The 11,897-nt window shown below is 44.7% G+C and overlaps 1 protein-coding gene and 1 long non-coding RNA gene across 2 annotated transcripts; one reads left to right on the forward strand and one right to left on the reverse strand.

Moving 5' to 3' along the window:
* Positions 1 to 369: 369 nt before the first annotated feature.
* Positions 370 to 2,470, reverse strand: CCDC185 (coiled-coil domain containing 185). Its single transcript, XM_006220444.4, has one exon. It carries the CDS (start codon positions 2,413 to 2,415, stop codon positions 556 to 558), a length of 1,860 nt encoding a protein of 619 aa, XP_006220506.2. The 5' UTR covers positions 2,416 to 2,470; the 3' UTR covers positions 370 to 555.
* A 198-nt stretch (positions 2,471 to 2,668) lies between these two features.
* LOC140688627 (uncharacterized) lies at positions 2,669 to 11,562 on the forward strand. Its single transcript, XR_012063328.1, has 3 exons — positions 2,669 to 2,733; positions 6,834 to 6,937; positions 11,059 to 11,562. It is a non-coding gene; the product is annotated as an uncharacterized lncRNA (long non-coding RNA).
* Positions 11,563 to 11,897: the final 335 nt, after the last annotated feature.

Raw genomic sequence — 11,897 nt, forward strand, 5'->3', positions numbered from 1 at the left:
CCAAGATGGGATGTAGTACGCTGGGTTCCCAAATCTATTTGTTTGCAGAAATTCCTCCCGCCCCTCTGCCCATACTTTTTTTTTTTTTTCTTTTCTTGGCGATTTCTATGACAGGCACTTCACACTTCACCTTTCCATAAGTTCTGGAACAGGAAAAGACTTAAGTCATGACACTGAACTGTAACCCTCACTGTAGATTTTTTTCTTTGGTTCTTCAAATGTGTGTCTGACATGTGTTTCTAAGATTACTTGAGAGCTAAATGAATATTCTTCTATTTAAATCAAAATGTACAAAGGCAAGTGATTTCCTTAAAATCCCCAAATTCCTATCCCAACCCTCTCAACTATCCAAATGAATGAATAAACTGGTTCATGAGAGGAAACTGCAGCTATTTTATATACTTTTTAACAATCAATGCTCAATTTTAATCAGCTTATAAAATGAATCACATTGCCACATCGCTTTCTAGCCGCCTGGGCTGTAAGCTATTTGTCTTCAGGTTCTCAGTAGCCCTCTCTCTGCTGCCCAGCTTGGACCTGGGTCTCCCGGGCCAATCAATCAAAGAAGCTGTTGGCAAGTGCTCTCACGTTGTCTGTCCTGGAGGCCCTGGAGATCTTCTGGAATCCCTCTAAGGTTGCATCTTTCTCTTGCGCGATCTGCTGCATCCTCTGCTCCTTTTTCTTAAGGGCTTCCTTGATGCCCTCGATGTGGCACTTTCCCTCCTTCTCGGCTTTCAGCTTCAGGATGTGATGATTCTTCTCACGCAGGATGTTGAGCTCCCGAATGTGCTGCGCCTTGTCCCTGGTGTTCTTGTGAACGTCACTCCTGGTCTGCAGGACCTTCTGGTCCACCAGCTTCGTCAGCAGCGGGTTGTGCTCCTTCCTCTGCTCCTTGGACTCTTCCGCGCGCCACTTGACCTGCTGGAACTGATCCTTCCGCGCCTGGACCTTCTTCAGCTCTCGGTGATGCTCCTTAATCAGGCCCTGGTGGATCTCCTGGTACTGCTGGGAACACTGTTCCAGGGACAACTTCCTCAGGAGCTCCTCAGCCTTGGTCTGGCAGTCCATGAGGACCTTCCGGGCCTGGTAATTGACTAGGGAGCTAAGATTGCTCTCCTGGATCTTGTTCTGGCCCTCGGTGGTGTGTGCGTGCTTCTTCTGACAGGCCTGCTCCAGCCTCTTCTGCAGCTGCAGGCTGTTCTGCTCCCTCAGGTCCTGCAGCATCCTCTCCTGCTCCTGTAGGAGCTGCAGCTGCTTCCTGTGCTCTGTCTCAGTCTCACTCTCGGTCTCAGAGGGGGCCCTCTCCAGCTTCTCCTGGCGCTGGTTCTCCTGCTCCTCCAGCTGCGCCTTCCACCCGCTCTCCTGCTGGATGGCGTTCATCGCTTGTCTGTCCCGCCGCCGAACACGCTGCTCCCGGCTCAGGTGAGCCTTGCGCTGCTCCTTCTCCTGCTGCCATTGCTCCTGGCTCTGCTGCAGCAGCAGCTTGCGCTCCCTCTCCAGGGTCAACTGGACCTTCTGGTCCGAGCGCTTCAGCTCCTCCCAGGCTACAGCCGCCTGCTGCTGCAGCTCCCGCATCCTCTGGGCCTTCTTGAGCCGGGTCAGCACCAGGGCCACAATCTTCTGGTCTCTGGAGGACATTACTGCCTCTTCTAGCTTGTTCTTGAGTGTCTGGGTGTGCTGGCTCTGTAACCCCTTGCTGGAGACTGAGGGCTGGGAGTACTGGCTGACTAACGACTCCACCGGATCATTGCTGTCTCTTTTCTGGATATACATGCTAGCCAACTGCGTCCCAAAATCTCTGGAGGGCACGGAAGACTTCTCCGTGTGAACTGAGGAATGGGACCAACGACCTAGACCTCTGCAGACCGGCACTGCCCAATGGTCTCCGCTCTGCACCTTTTCTACCCGGAAAGTTCCACTCTGGGGAGTGTAAACTCCCTCAGGGTAAGGTGGGGGCGAATCTCCCTGGGCCGGAGGGTAGTGCTGGCCGGGCTGAGGCTGTTGGGGTTGCAGCTGGGGCTGCTGCTGCCAGGCCAGGCTGTGCGGGCTGCCTCCCTGAGTCTGGGGCTTGGTCCTTGCTTCCCACCAGGCATCTTCCAGGCGCCGGCTGCGGGGCCGGTTCTTCCTGGCGCGCTCCGGGGGCCTCCGGGCCACTTCGGTCAGGCTGCGGCTTTCCTGCGGCGAGTCGGAGTACCGGTGCTGGTGGGGCCGCGGGGTGGGCGAGCAGCGCTGGTGCACCCAGGGCGCCGCGGCCTCGCTCTCCTCGCCGGGAGTCCCGGCCCAGAAGCACAAGCTCTGCTCGGTCTGCGGTCCGGGCCCGCCCAGCCGCGCAGAGGATGCGCGCTCCTCGCGGGGAGGCGGGGGCTCCCAGAGGTCCCCGTGGGGCCGCGAGGAGAAGCGGCGGAAGCCCTCCATCTCCTTCCCCGCGCACCCAGGGTCTGAGCGAGGATCTCTGGGCCTCGCGGGGGCGCTGCGGAGACCCTCCCCCTCAGATCCCGGGGGTCCAGGTCGCCTGTGACGCCCTGGCCACTTCACAATGCGCCTGGATCCTCCTGCTCCCCGCAGCCCTCGGCTCTCGCCCACCCCGGCCTTCCTAGCACCCTGCGCGGCAAGAAGGGGGAGAGTTAGGGGGCAGGCGGCTGGGGGAGGGCCCAGGGCGGTGGAGGGGGCTGCAGGAAGTCAGGGGTTACCCTTAAATCCGAGGTGCGTAGTGAACCCCCATCGGTGTTTCAGGTAGGAATTTGAACTCGCATGTGTACACCCTAAAGTAGAAGAATTTTAAAAGAACCCGGGTGAAGGCATTACCCCCAGGATGGAATGTAGGTGGGGAGGAGTAGGGCAGGGAGTCCTGAGTCACCCTTAGCCTTGGGTCCTTGCATCTGAGCCCCACTCTAGTGTATGCAAGTGAACCCGCCGTGGAAGCGCATTAATAAGCAGCATTACCCTTTTGCCCTTTTAAGTTAGCGAGCCCAAATACGTTTAATGTTTACTTTGTTAAACTTTAAGGAGAGAAAAAAACTAATCTATTTCCCCCTAATATGGCAATTACTGCCTTTGTTAAAATATGAATGTTCTGAGCACATTTCTGAAATAGTATCAGTGGACACCATGCCGAATCATTGCAGGTTTTTTTTTTTCATTTTTCTCCAGTTTTATGATGAAATTATTTTTTCTTGTTGAGGCACGCTGGACTAATGGAAAAAGCATTGTATGTGGTCATGCAGACTTGAGTTTGACTCTCCTCTGCTACTTTGTACCTGTGTGGTCTTGGACAAGTTACCTTCCTGACCATCAGGTTCTAGAAAAGTGGACTGAAAGAGGGGCCGTGACAATACTAGCACTGAAGGGCTGTCTTTGAGGGTGGGACGAAATTCTGTATCAAGAGTTAGCACCTTAATGGCTTCAATAAATATTACTTTGATGTCCTTGTAGCCTTCAGTTAGAAATTGTAAGATTTAATACATGGGTTTACAAGTGTTTCTACAGATTCCCAGCTTAAGAAAAGAAGAATGGAATCAATGTCATCCTAAAACAGTTGATGTAAAGGGTAGCGTGCTAGGGAGGGACCATACCCAGGCTCCGTTGTGTTTGTCCTGTACTGTGGATCTTGGCTAAGTCTACTTCCCTTCTCCAGGATGCAATGTGGAAACAGTTCTGGATAACATTCTGCAAATATGAATGCCCCTTACAGAAGAAAAACAAGTATTTCATTCGTCCCAGTCCTCTTCATGCACATCTCCTTGGAATTTCACAGTGACCCCAGCTAGGCAGGGCCAGTAAAATTGATAACACTCCCCTATGATAAATCTGAGACTTGGCCACATTAACTGATCCCTCAGAGGTCAGTGGGTCAGTGATGGGAGTTTTGACTTAAGGTTCACTTCTCTTTCCATGATATCATGCCGCCTCTCAGGAATGTCTGCGTTCTCCCCAGATTCATATATTGAAGCCCCAAACCCAAATGTGATGGTATTTGGAGTTGGGGCCTTTGGGAGGTGATGAGGTTCAGGTGAGGTCATGAAGGTGGGGCCCTGGTGATGGGATCAGAGGAAGGCACCAGAACTCCCACTCTGCCATGTGAGAACACAGAAGGTGGCCGTCTATAAGCCAGGAAGTGGGCCCTCATCAAGAACTGAATGTGCAAGCACCTTGACCTCGCACTTCCCAGCCTCCAGAACAGTGAGAAATAAATGTCTGTTTTTAAGCCACCCCGTTAATGGTGCTTTGTTAGAGCAGCCTGAGCTGACAAAATTGACATGTTTTAAAAAAAATTATGATCAGTTGTACATCCGAGGTTCATGACAGCCATGTCCTTGAAGCCATGTGGTAGCAGCCTTGACCAGAGTGAAGTCTCCCCAGGAGCCCACTCTGCCTGAATAGGATCTCACGTGCAGTCATTAGCTCATCTATAGCTGAGGACAGGAGGTTGTTCCTACCCTAAATTTCTATTGGCACCTTTCATACTATTGTTAGAGAAATTATTTTGGTGATTATGATTTTTACTAGGAGGCAACTTTTAAAAAAATTAAATCAAATTTGAAATGAAATCATTTAATTTTAAGTAAGGAAATATTTGGGCATGAACTGAGTCTTACTGATACCTGAGTGTCAGATCTCTCTGCTGAAGCTTTGCAAAACATTTTGTGCATCTAAATGAGGTTATGGCCAGTACCAGGCCACTTCCTGTCACAGAGAAACAGTGCAGTGTGAGTGGAAAAACAGCCACCCAAGAGCCAGGAGACCTGGCACCAGCCAGTTTTTCCACCTGCTGAGTCACGTTGAGTGGTCATTTCACTCCCTGTCTGGTGAGTCTGGTGGTTTTCCTCATTGTGGTAGGAGATGGTCTATAAGATCTCTTTGAGCCCCAAATGCAACTGGAAAAAGGAGTTCAATCTAATAAACTCTGCAGCCTTCATTCTGTAAAACAAAAATGAGTTAATCCACCAAAAAGGCTTACAGCAGTGCTTGGCATGTGGTTGCTGCCTTGTAAAAATTAACTACTAGAATGATCATTATCATTATTGCAAGCACACTTAAACCATTGCAGAGTGGGACTGAATTTAAAGACATAGTTTGGGGCGGAGCCAGAAGTAGAACCCAAGGACTCAGATTCCCAATTCAGGGCTCTTTGTCCTCTTTCTAGCCCTGAAGGTTCTCAGAATTCCTCATGGAATTGAGGACAACTCACTCACCTCTGTGGGTGATGGAATAAAGGATTTAGTTGGATATAGTCTTAACTTCATGATGCCACAAATATTTATTGTAATCTGGGCCAGGATTAGAAAGCTAATTCAGGGCCCTTGCCCACAACATTGCTGGGAGAAAGACATCCAGGTAACAGATGTGGTAAGTGCTTAAACAGTAATCTCAACAAGATTCCTAGAAGAGGGAGGGGCTGATTCATAAGGGAAGTTCATCTGGGTTGTTCACAGGGAAGGGTTCGTATAGAATGATGGAGCTATACCTGGGAGGGCAACTAGGCTCTCACCAGACAGGGATGAACAGGAGGACATACCAGGCAGAGGATGCTGCGTGGCCACAGTGCGGAGCTTTGGAGATGCCTGGCACGTTGGGGTCATGTGTGGTTTGTGTTGCAGGGACTTGGGATGTGTGTGCAGTGCAGTGGTTGGTGATGACACCAGAAAAGTGGGCGGGGCCCAGATTCCACAGGGCCCTGAATGCCAGGCCAAGGGACATAGGCTTCCCACTGGGCAGTAGGGGTCCCTCTGTGTCCAGGAGAGCTTCAGGATTCCTTGGAGCTGCCATGGGCACAGAGAAGGTGGGGCTAGAGGACTTTAGGCAGGCTCTGAGGACTCCGTCCCTACTTCATGCACAGCAGCTCAGATTTTACTGCTTTTCTATCCTGGGGCTCTTGATAACACCCCATTGAAAAGAACTGGGACTTCTGCTTATAAAATAGAGTGGAAATCCAATGTGTAGGCAACAGTGAAGAGTCAATGAAAGTCTTGACCTGATTTGGTCTCTATTTTAGCAAGCTGATCCTGGCAGCAGGGTGCAAGATAAATTGAAGTAAGGAGTACGGGGAGGGAAATCAGGAAAAGGGGGCCAGTTAGGAGGTGGGTTTAGTAATCAGGAAAGCAGGAAGGAAGTGAAAATCCAGACAATGGCAAGGGGACAGGAAGGGATGGATTCAAGATATGATTCAGAAATCAAGGGACCATGACCTTAAGGTGCATTTGATTTGGAGAATCAACCTGAATGTCTGGACAGATATCTGGTGAGTGGCAGTGACAAGAGTTTTCAGTCTAGGTGACCTTGAAAACAGTGATCTTGGATATCAGGTGAAAGAAGCTGTAATAACAAGTGAATACCACACAGAATAGCAAACAGAATGTCTGGAAAAGGCTGATGAAACGGGGAAGAGAAACCTTTTCCTCTGAGGGGCCCAGTGAGGAGGCTCCTGCTTGGAGCACAGCTGCCCCAGCCAGACAGATGCTCCTCACTTACCTCTTAAGCATCTGATTAAGGCCCCTGGGAGGATGACAAGCTGGGAAGCCTCGGTTTTCACCGGGCAGATGAAAGAGATGTTTTGCAAATGTTAAGCTGCCAAGCATTCCCTTGGTACTAAGAACAATTCAGCCTCCTTTTTATTTGGCAGAAAAATCCTCAATGTATTTCACTGGAGGCCTCAGAATTTAGACCTTCTGCCAAATGAAGACCTGGGTCTCTTTTTCTCATTTGTTGGAAACCTGGAAAATATGACAAAATGTGCTCTGACCCCACAATTTGAATTGATCTATGGAATAGAAATGTGTTCTGGGCCCTTCCTCAGAATGATTGTTAGTTGTAGTGACTTCAAATTTGATCTCTAGGCGCAAAGCACCTAGTTATGGATGGGCCAAAGGAGAGAAATAAGCTAGAGCTTCTCTGTCCACTGTAGCAGCTGGCAGCCACACGTGGATATGGGCATTCAAACGTGAGTAGTTCCAATTGACATGTACTGTAAGTATAAAATACACACTGGATTTCAAAAACTTATCATGAAAAGAAAGTAAAATATCTCAACACTTTTTTAATAGTAGTTACTTGTTGAGACAATATTTTTGAACACAATGGACTAAATAAAATATATTATCAAAGTTAATTTCACGTGTTTCTTGTTTTAATGTGGCTACTAGTAAATTTAGAATTATATATATGTAAATATAAATATAAATCAAGGTGTATTTCTATTGGACAACACTGCTGTAGATAATTGAGGTTCCTCTGTAATCATGTTGTAAGTGAAAGCCTTGTCTAGGTAATTTTTATTTTATGTAAATGTATTGCTTTGAGAAGGATTCAAGATGGCGACATAGGAAGACCCTGAACTCACCTCCTCCCATGGACACCACAGATTTACAGCCACATATGGATAATTTTCCTCTGAAAAGGACCCAAGAACTAGATGAGCAGTGCCTTTACAACAAAAGATAAAAGAGATGTATTGAGACGGAGAAGCAGAGACATGGCTCAACAGGTGAATACACCATTTTTGGTGTCCTCCCTCTAGTCTGTTAGGACCAAAGAGAATGCTCCACTCACCCCGCATGCAACCCAAATGAGCGAGGACTTTGAGCCTTGTCCACCCTGTGCAGCAGCTACACCACAATTGGGCAGGATGAATGCACTGTGCTCTGCCTTCCACACTCAGCAGCCATGATACAGCCAGGCCACACCAGCCCCACAAGCCCCTACCTTTTCCACACAGTAGCTGAGACCCCACTGTAGCTGGTGGGTGCAAGCAGCCCACATGAGGGCCACCCTATGAGCTTCCTGGCTCTGGTTTCTGGGCAAGACTGTGCTTCTAGGCCCCAAGGACCATCTCCTACACAAAAACACTCCTTCAATACTAGGATAGGTAGGTGTTTTGTCTAACACATATAGACAACCACAGATAATCAGGCAAAATGAGGAGACAGAGGAATACGTTCCAGACCAAAGAACAAGACAAATCCCCAGAAAAGACATTCATGGAATGAAGATAAGCAACCTATCTGATAAATAGTTCAAAGTAATGATCATAAAAATGCTCACCAAACTTGGGAGAAGAATGGATGAACACAGGGAGAACTTCAACAAAGAGATAGAAAATATAAGTACCAAACGGAAATTATAACTGAACTGAAAAATATACTTGAGAGGTTCAACAGCAGGCCATATGAAGTAGAAGAACAAATCAGCTAGCTGGAAGACAAAGCAATGGAACTCACCCAGACAGAGCAGCAAAATAAAAAAAAAATTCTGAAAAGTGAAGATGTCTTAAGGAACCTCTGGGAAAACATTAAGTAAAATAACATTTGCATTATAGGGATCCCAGAAAGAGAAGAGAACGATAAAGGGCCAGAAAAATTATTTGAAGAAATAATGGCTGAAAACTTTCCTAATCTGGGGAAGGAAACAGATATCCAGGTCCAGGAATCCCAGAGAGTTACAAGTAAGATGAATCCAAAGAGAAGAGGAGAAGGATTCAAGATGGTGGCATAGGAAGGCTCTGAACTACCTCCCACGGACACCACAAATTCACACTAAGACACATTATACTTAAAATAGTAAAATTTAAAGATAAAGAGAGAATCTAAAAGGCAGTGGGGGGGGGGGGGAAGAAAAGAAAAGAAAAGAAAAGAAAAGAAAAGACCTTATTGTGTATAAGGGAAATCCCAGAAACGTATCAGCAGGTTTTTCAGCAGAAACTTTATGGGCCGGTAGAGGCTGATGTTTCCTTAATGACTTTCTGTTCCTTATCTTAGAGGAAAAGCCATTTATGCCCACTGTACCAGTTTTATTCAACATAATGTTGGAAGTCCTAGCCACAGTAATTAGGTAAGAAAAAGAGATAAAAGACATCCAAATCAGAAAGGAAGAAATAAAACTGTCATTGTTTGCAGAGAACATGATGCTATACATAGAAAACCCTAAAGACTGTACCAAAAAACTCAGAACCAATAGATGAATTCAGCTCAGGATACAATATACAGAAATCTGTGGCATTTCTATCAGAAAGATAAATTAAGAAAACAACCCAATTTACAATTGTATCAATAAGAATAAAATATCTAAGAAGAAATTTAATCAAGGAGGTGAAATACTTGTACGTTGAAAACTATAAGATATTGATGAAAGAAATTTAAGAAAACACAAATAAATGGAAAGATATACCATGCTCATGGATTGGAAGAATTAATATTGTTAAAGTGTTCATGCTATCCAAAGCAATCTACAGATTCAATGCAATTCTTATCAAAATTCCAATGGCATGTTTTACAGAACTAGAACAAATAATTTTAAAATTTGTACAGGACCAAAAAAGATCCTGAATAGCCAAACCAATCTTGAGAAAGAAGAATAAAGCTGGAGGTATCAGGTTCCCTGATTTCAAACTATACTACAAACCTATAATTCTCAAAACAGTATGGTACTGGCACAGAACCAGGCATATTGATCAGTGGAACAGAATTGATTGCCCAGAAATAACCCTACACACATAAGGATAATTAATTTATGACAAAGGAGCAAAGAACATGCAATGGAGAAAGGATAGTCTCTTTGATAAACGATATTGATAAAACGAGATAGCCACATGCAAAAGAATGAAACTAGACCACTGTCTTACTCCCTACACAAAAATCAACTCAAAATGGATTAAAGACTTGAATGAAGGCCTGAAACCATAACATTCCTAGAAGAAAACGTAGAGAATAACCTCACTGGAATCAGTCTTAGCAATGTTTTTGTGGATCTGACTCCAAAAGAGAAACAAAATTAAAAATAAACAAATAGGACTACATCAAACTAAAAACTTCTGTAAAGTGAGGGAAACCATCATTAAAACAAAAAGACAACCTACAGAATGGGAGAAAATGTTTGCGTTATCATGTATCTGATAAGGGGTTAATATCAAACTACATAAAAAACTCATAAAATTCAACAACAACAAAACAATCCAATTTAAAATGGGCAAAGGACCTGAATAGATATATTTCCAAAGAGGACATACAGGTGGGCAATAGGCACATGAAAAGATGTTAAGATGTTTAGCAGCACTAATTATTCTGGAGATGCAAATCAAAACCACAGTGAGTTACCACCTCACACGTGTTGGAATGGTTAGTATTTAAAAGACAAGAAATAACAAGTGTTGCAGAAGAAATAACAAGTGTTGCAGAGGATGTGTTGCTGGGAATGTAAATTTGTGCAGCCACTATGGATGGACCTTGAGAGTATTACGCTAAATGAAATAAGTCAGAAGGGAAAAGATAAATACCATATATTTTCACTCATATGTGGACTCTAAAACAAATCAAAACAAAACAAATGAACAAACTCATAGATATAGAGAATAGATCAGTGGTTACCAGAGGGGAAGGGGGTTAGGGGATGGCCAAAAGGGGTGAAGGGGGTCAGATTTATGGTGACAGATGTGATCACTCTGTAGTGTATACAGATGTTGAATTATAATGTTGTACACCTGAAACTAAGAAGGTACTATCTGGGTCAAAATGTATTTTTTTCCTCAAGGCTGGATGTTAAGGTAAATTATTAAGTTTCACAATTTAGCTTTGCACTGCAATTTCACAGGAATTCAGTTCTTTCACTGCCCCACCCCCATTTTTTTTTCTTTTTTACTACTCAGGAAAATAGATGCCCCAAAGCCACAGTATCAGAATACAGAATGGGCCACTCTTTACATGTGCCTGTGAGATATGGACTCATTAAAAATACCAGACCCACAAAACAGTGGGGGAAAGAAAACTCGTGCAAACACCCGGGGCAGTGAATGAATAACTTATGTTAATACAGTTCTTAGACTGAAAATTGTAGCTTATAAACTTCCTTTAAAAAAAAAAAGAAAATAGTAGGATAAGAGCCTGGAAATATGAAAGTTAAGTTCCCATGGAAACAATCATTTTCCCACAATGCAAATATTCCATGTGTGTGAGAGTAGATATGTGTAGAAATCGTGGCTGACCCATATTGAGCAAGTGTGGGAGGGTTGCTCTAGGTGCTTTATGTGGAAACCCTGCCACAACAACCTGAAGTAGTGACTGTTCTTTCCAGGGGCACAGAGAAAGAATCACCAGATCAGGAAGCTGGCTGGCAGTGGAGCCGGGATCAGAACCCTGGCCCTCACCCCAGCCTCTATGTGGTATGACCTTCTGAGCTGGCGCTACATAGTTATAACCGAAGAGAATCATGTGTGGGTAGGGGAGCAGAAGAGGATTTTAAACATTTCTAGTTTTGCTTCATCTTAGGATTTTGGTGTTTTTCATATGTGTAACTTTAATGCAATTAAAAGCAGGAGACAGCAATTAACCAGTTCTTGTGAAAAAAAGATGGACTCAAAATAGGTACTTTGAGAGCTGTAAAGGGAGTTCACTTTGACCGTGTGATAACAGGATGCAGTTTCTGGGTCACTCAGCAGTGACACAGGGACACGAAACTGCACAACAAAGTTACTGCTTTTTGAAATTTGATCACAAATCATTTGTATAGTCACATACAGGAAGAGGCTTTCCCAATGGAAATTTGGAAAAAAAAAGTCACACTTAATAACCTACCCAGATTAACAGATACACATTACTATATATAAAATAGATAAACAACAAGGACCTACTGTATAGCACAGGGAACTATATTTAATTTCTTATAACGAGCCGTAATGAAAAAGAATCTGAAAAAATATACATGTATGTATATGTATAACTGAATCGCTTTGCTGTACACCTGAAACTAATATAGTAGATCAACTACAATAAAGAATAAGAATTTTAAAAAAATGGCCTACCCAATTTGGAGTTACTTTTTCATCCTCAGCAGAACATAGATACTACATCAAATTTTTTAAAAGAAGGTGCTTTGTTGAAACTTTAAAAAAGGTGTGGGTTTTTTAAAAGTTC

Source organism: Vicugna pacos, chromosome 23 (assembly GCF_048564905.1).
Source record: "Vicugna pacos chromosome 23, VicPac4, whole genome shotgun sequence".
Taxonomy (NCBI): domain Eukaryota; kingdom Metazoa; phylum Chordata; class Mammalia; order Artiodactyla; family Camelidae; genus Vicugna; species Vicugna pacos.

Excerpts from the sequence above, each read along its gene's own strand:
- CCDC185 (XM_006220444.4), bottom strand. The coding sequence starts at position 2,415 with ATGGAGGGCTTCCGCCGCTTCTCCTCGCGGCCCCACGGGGACCTCTGG.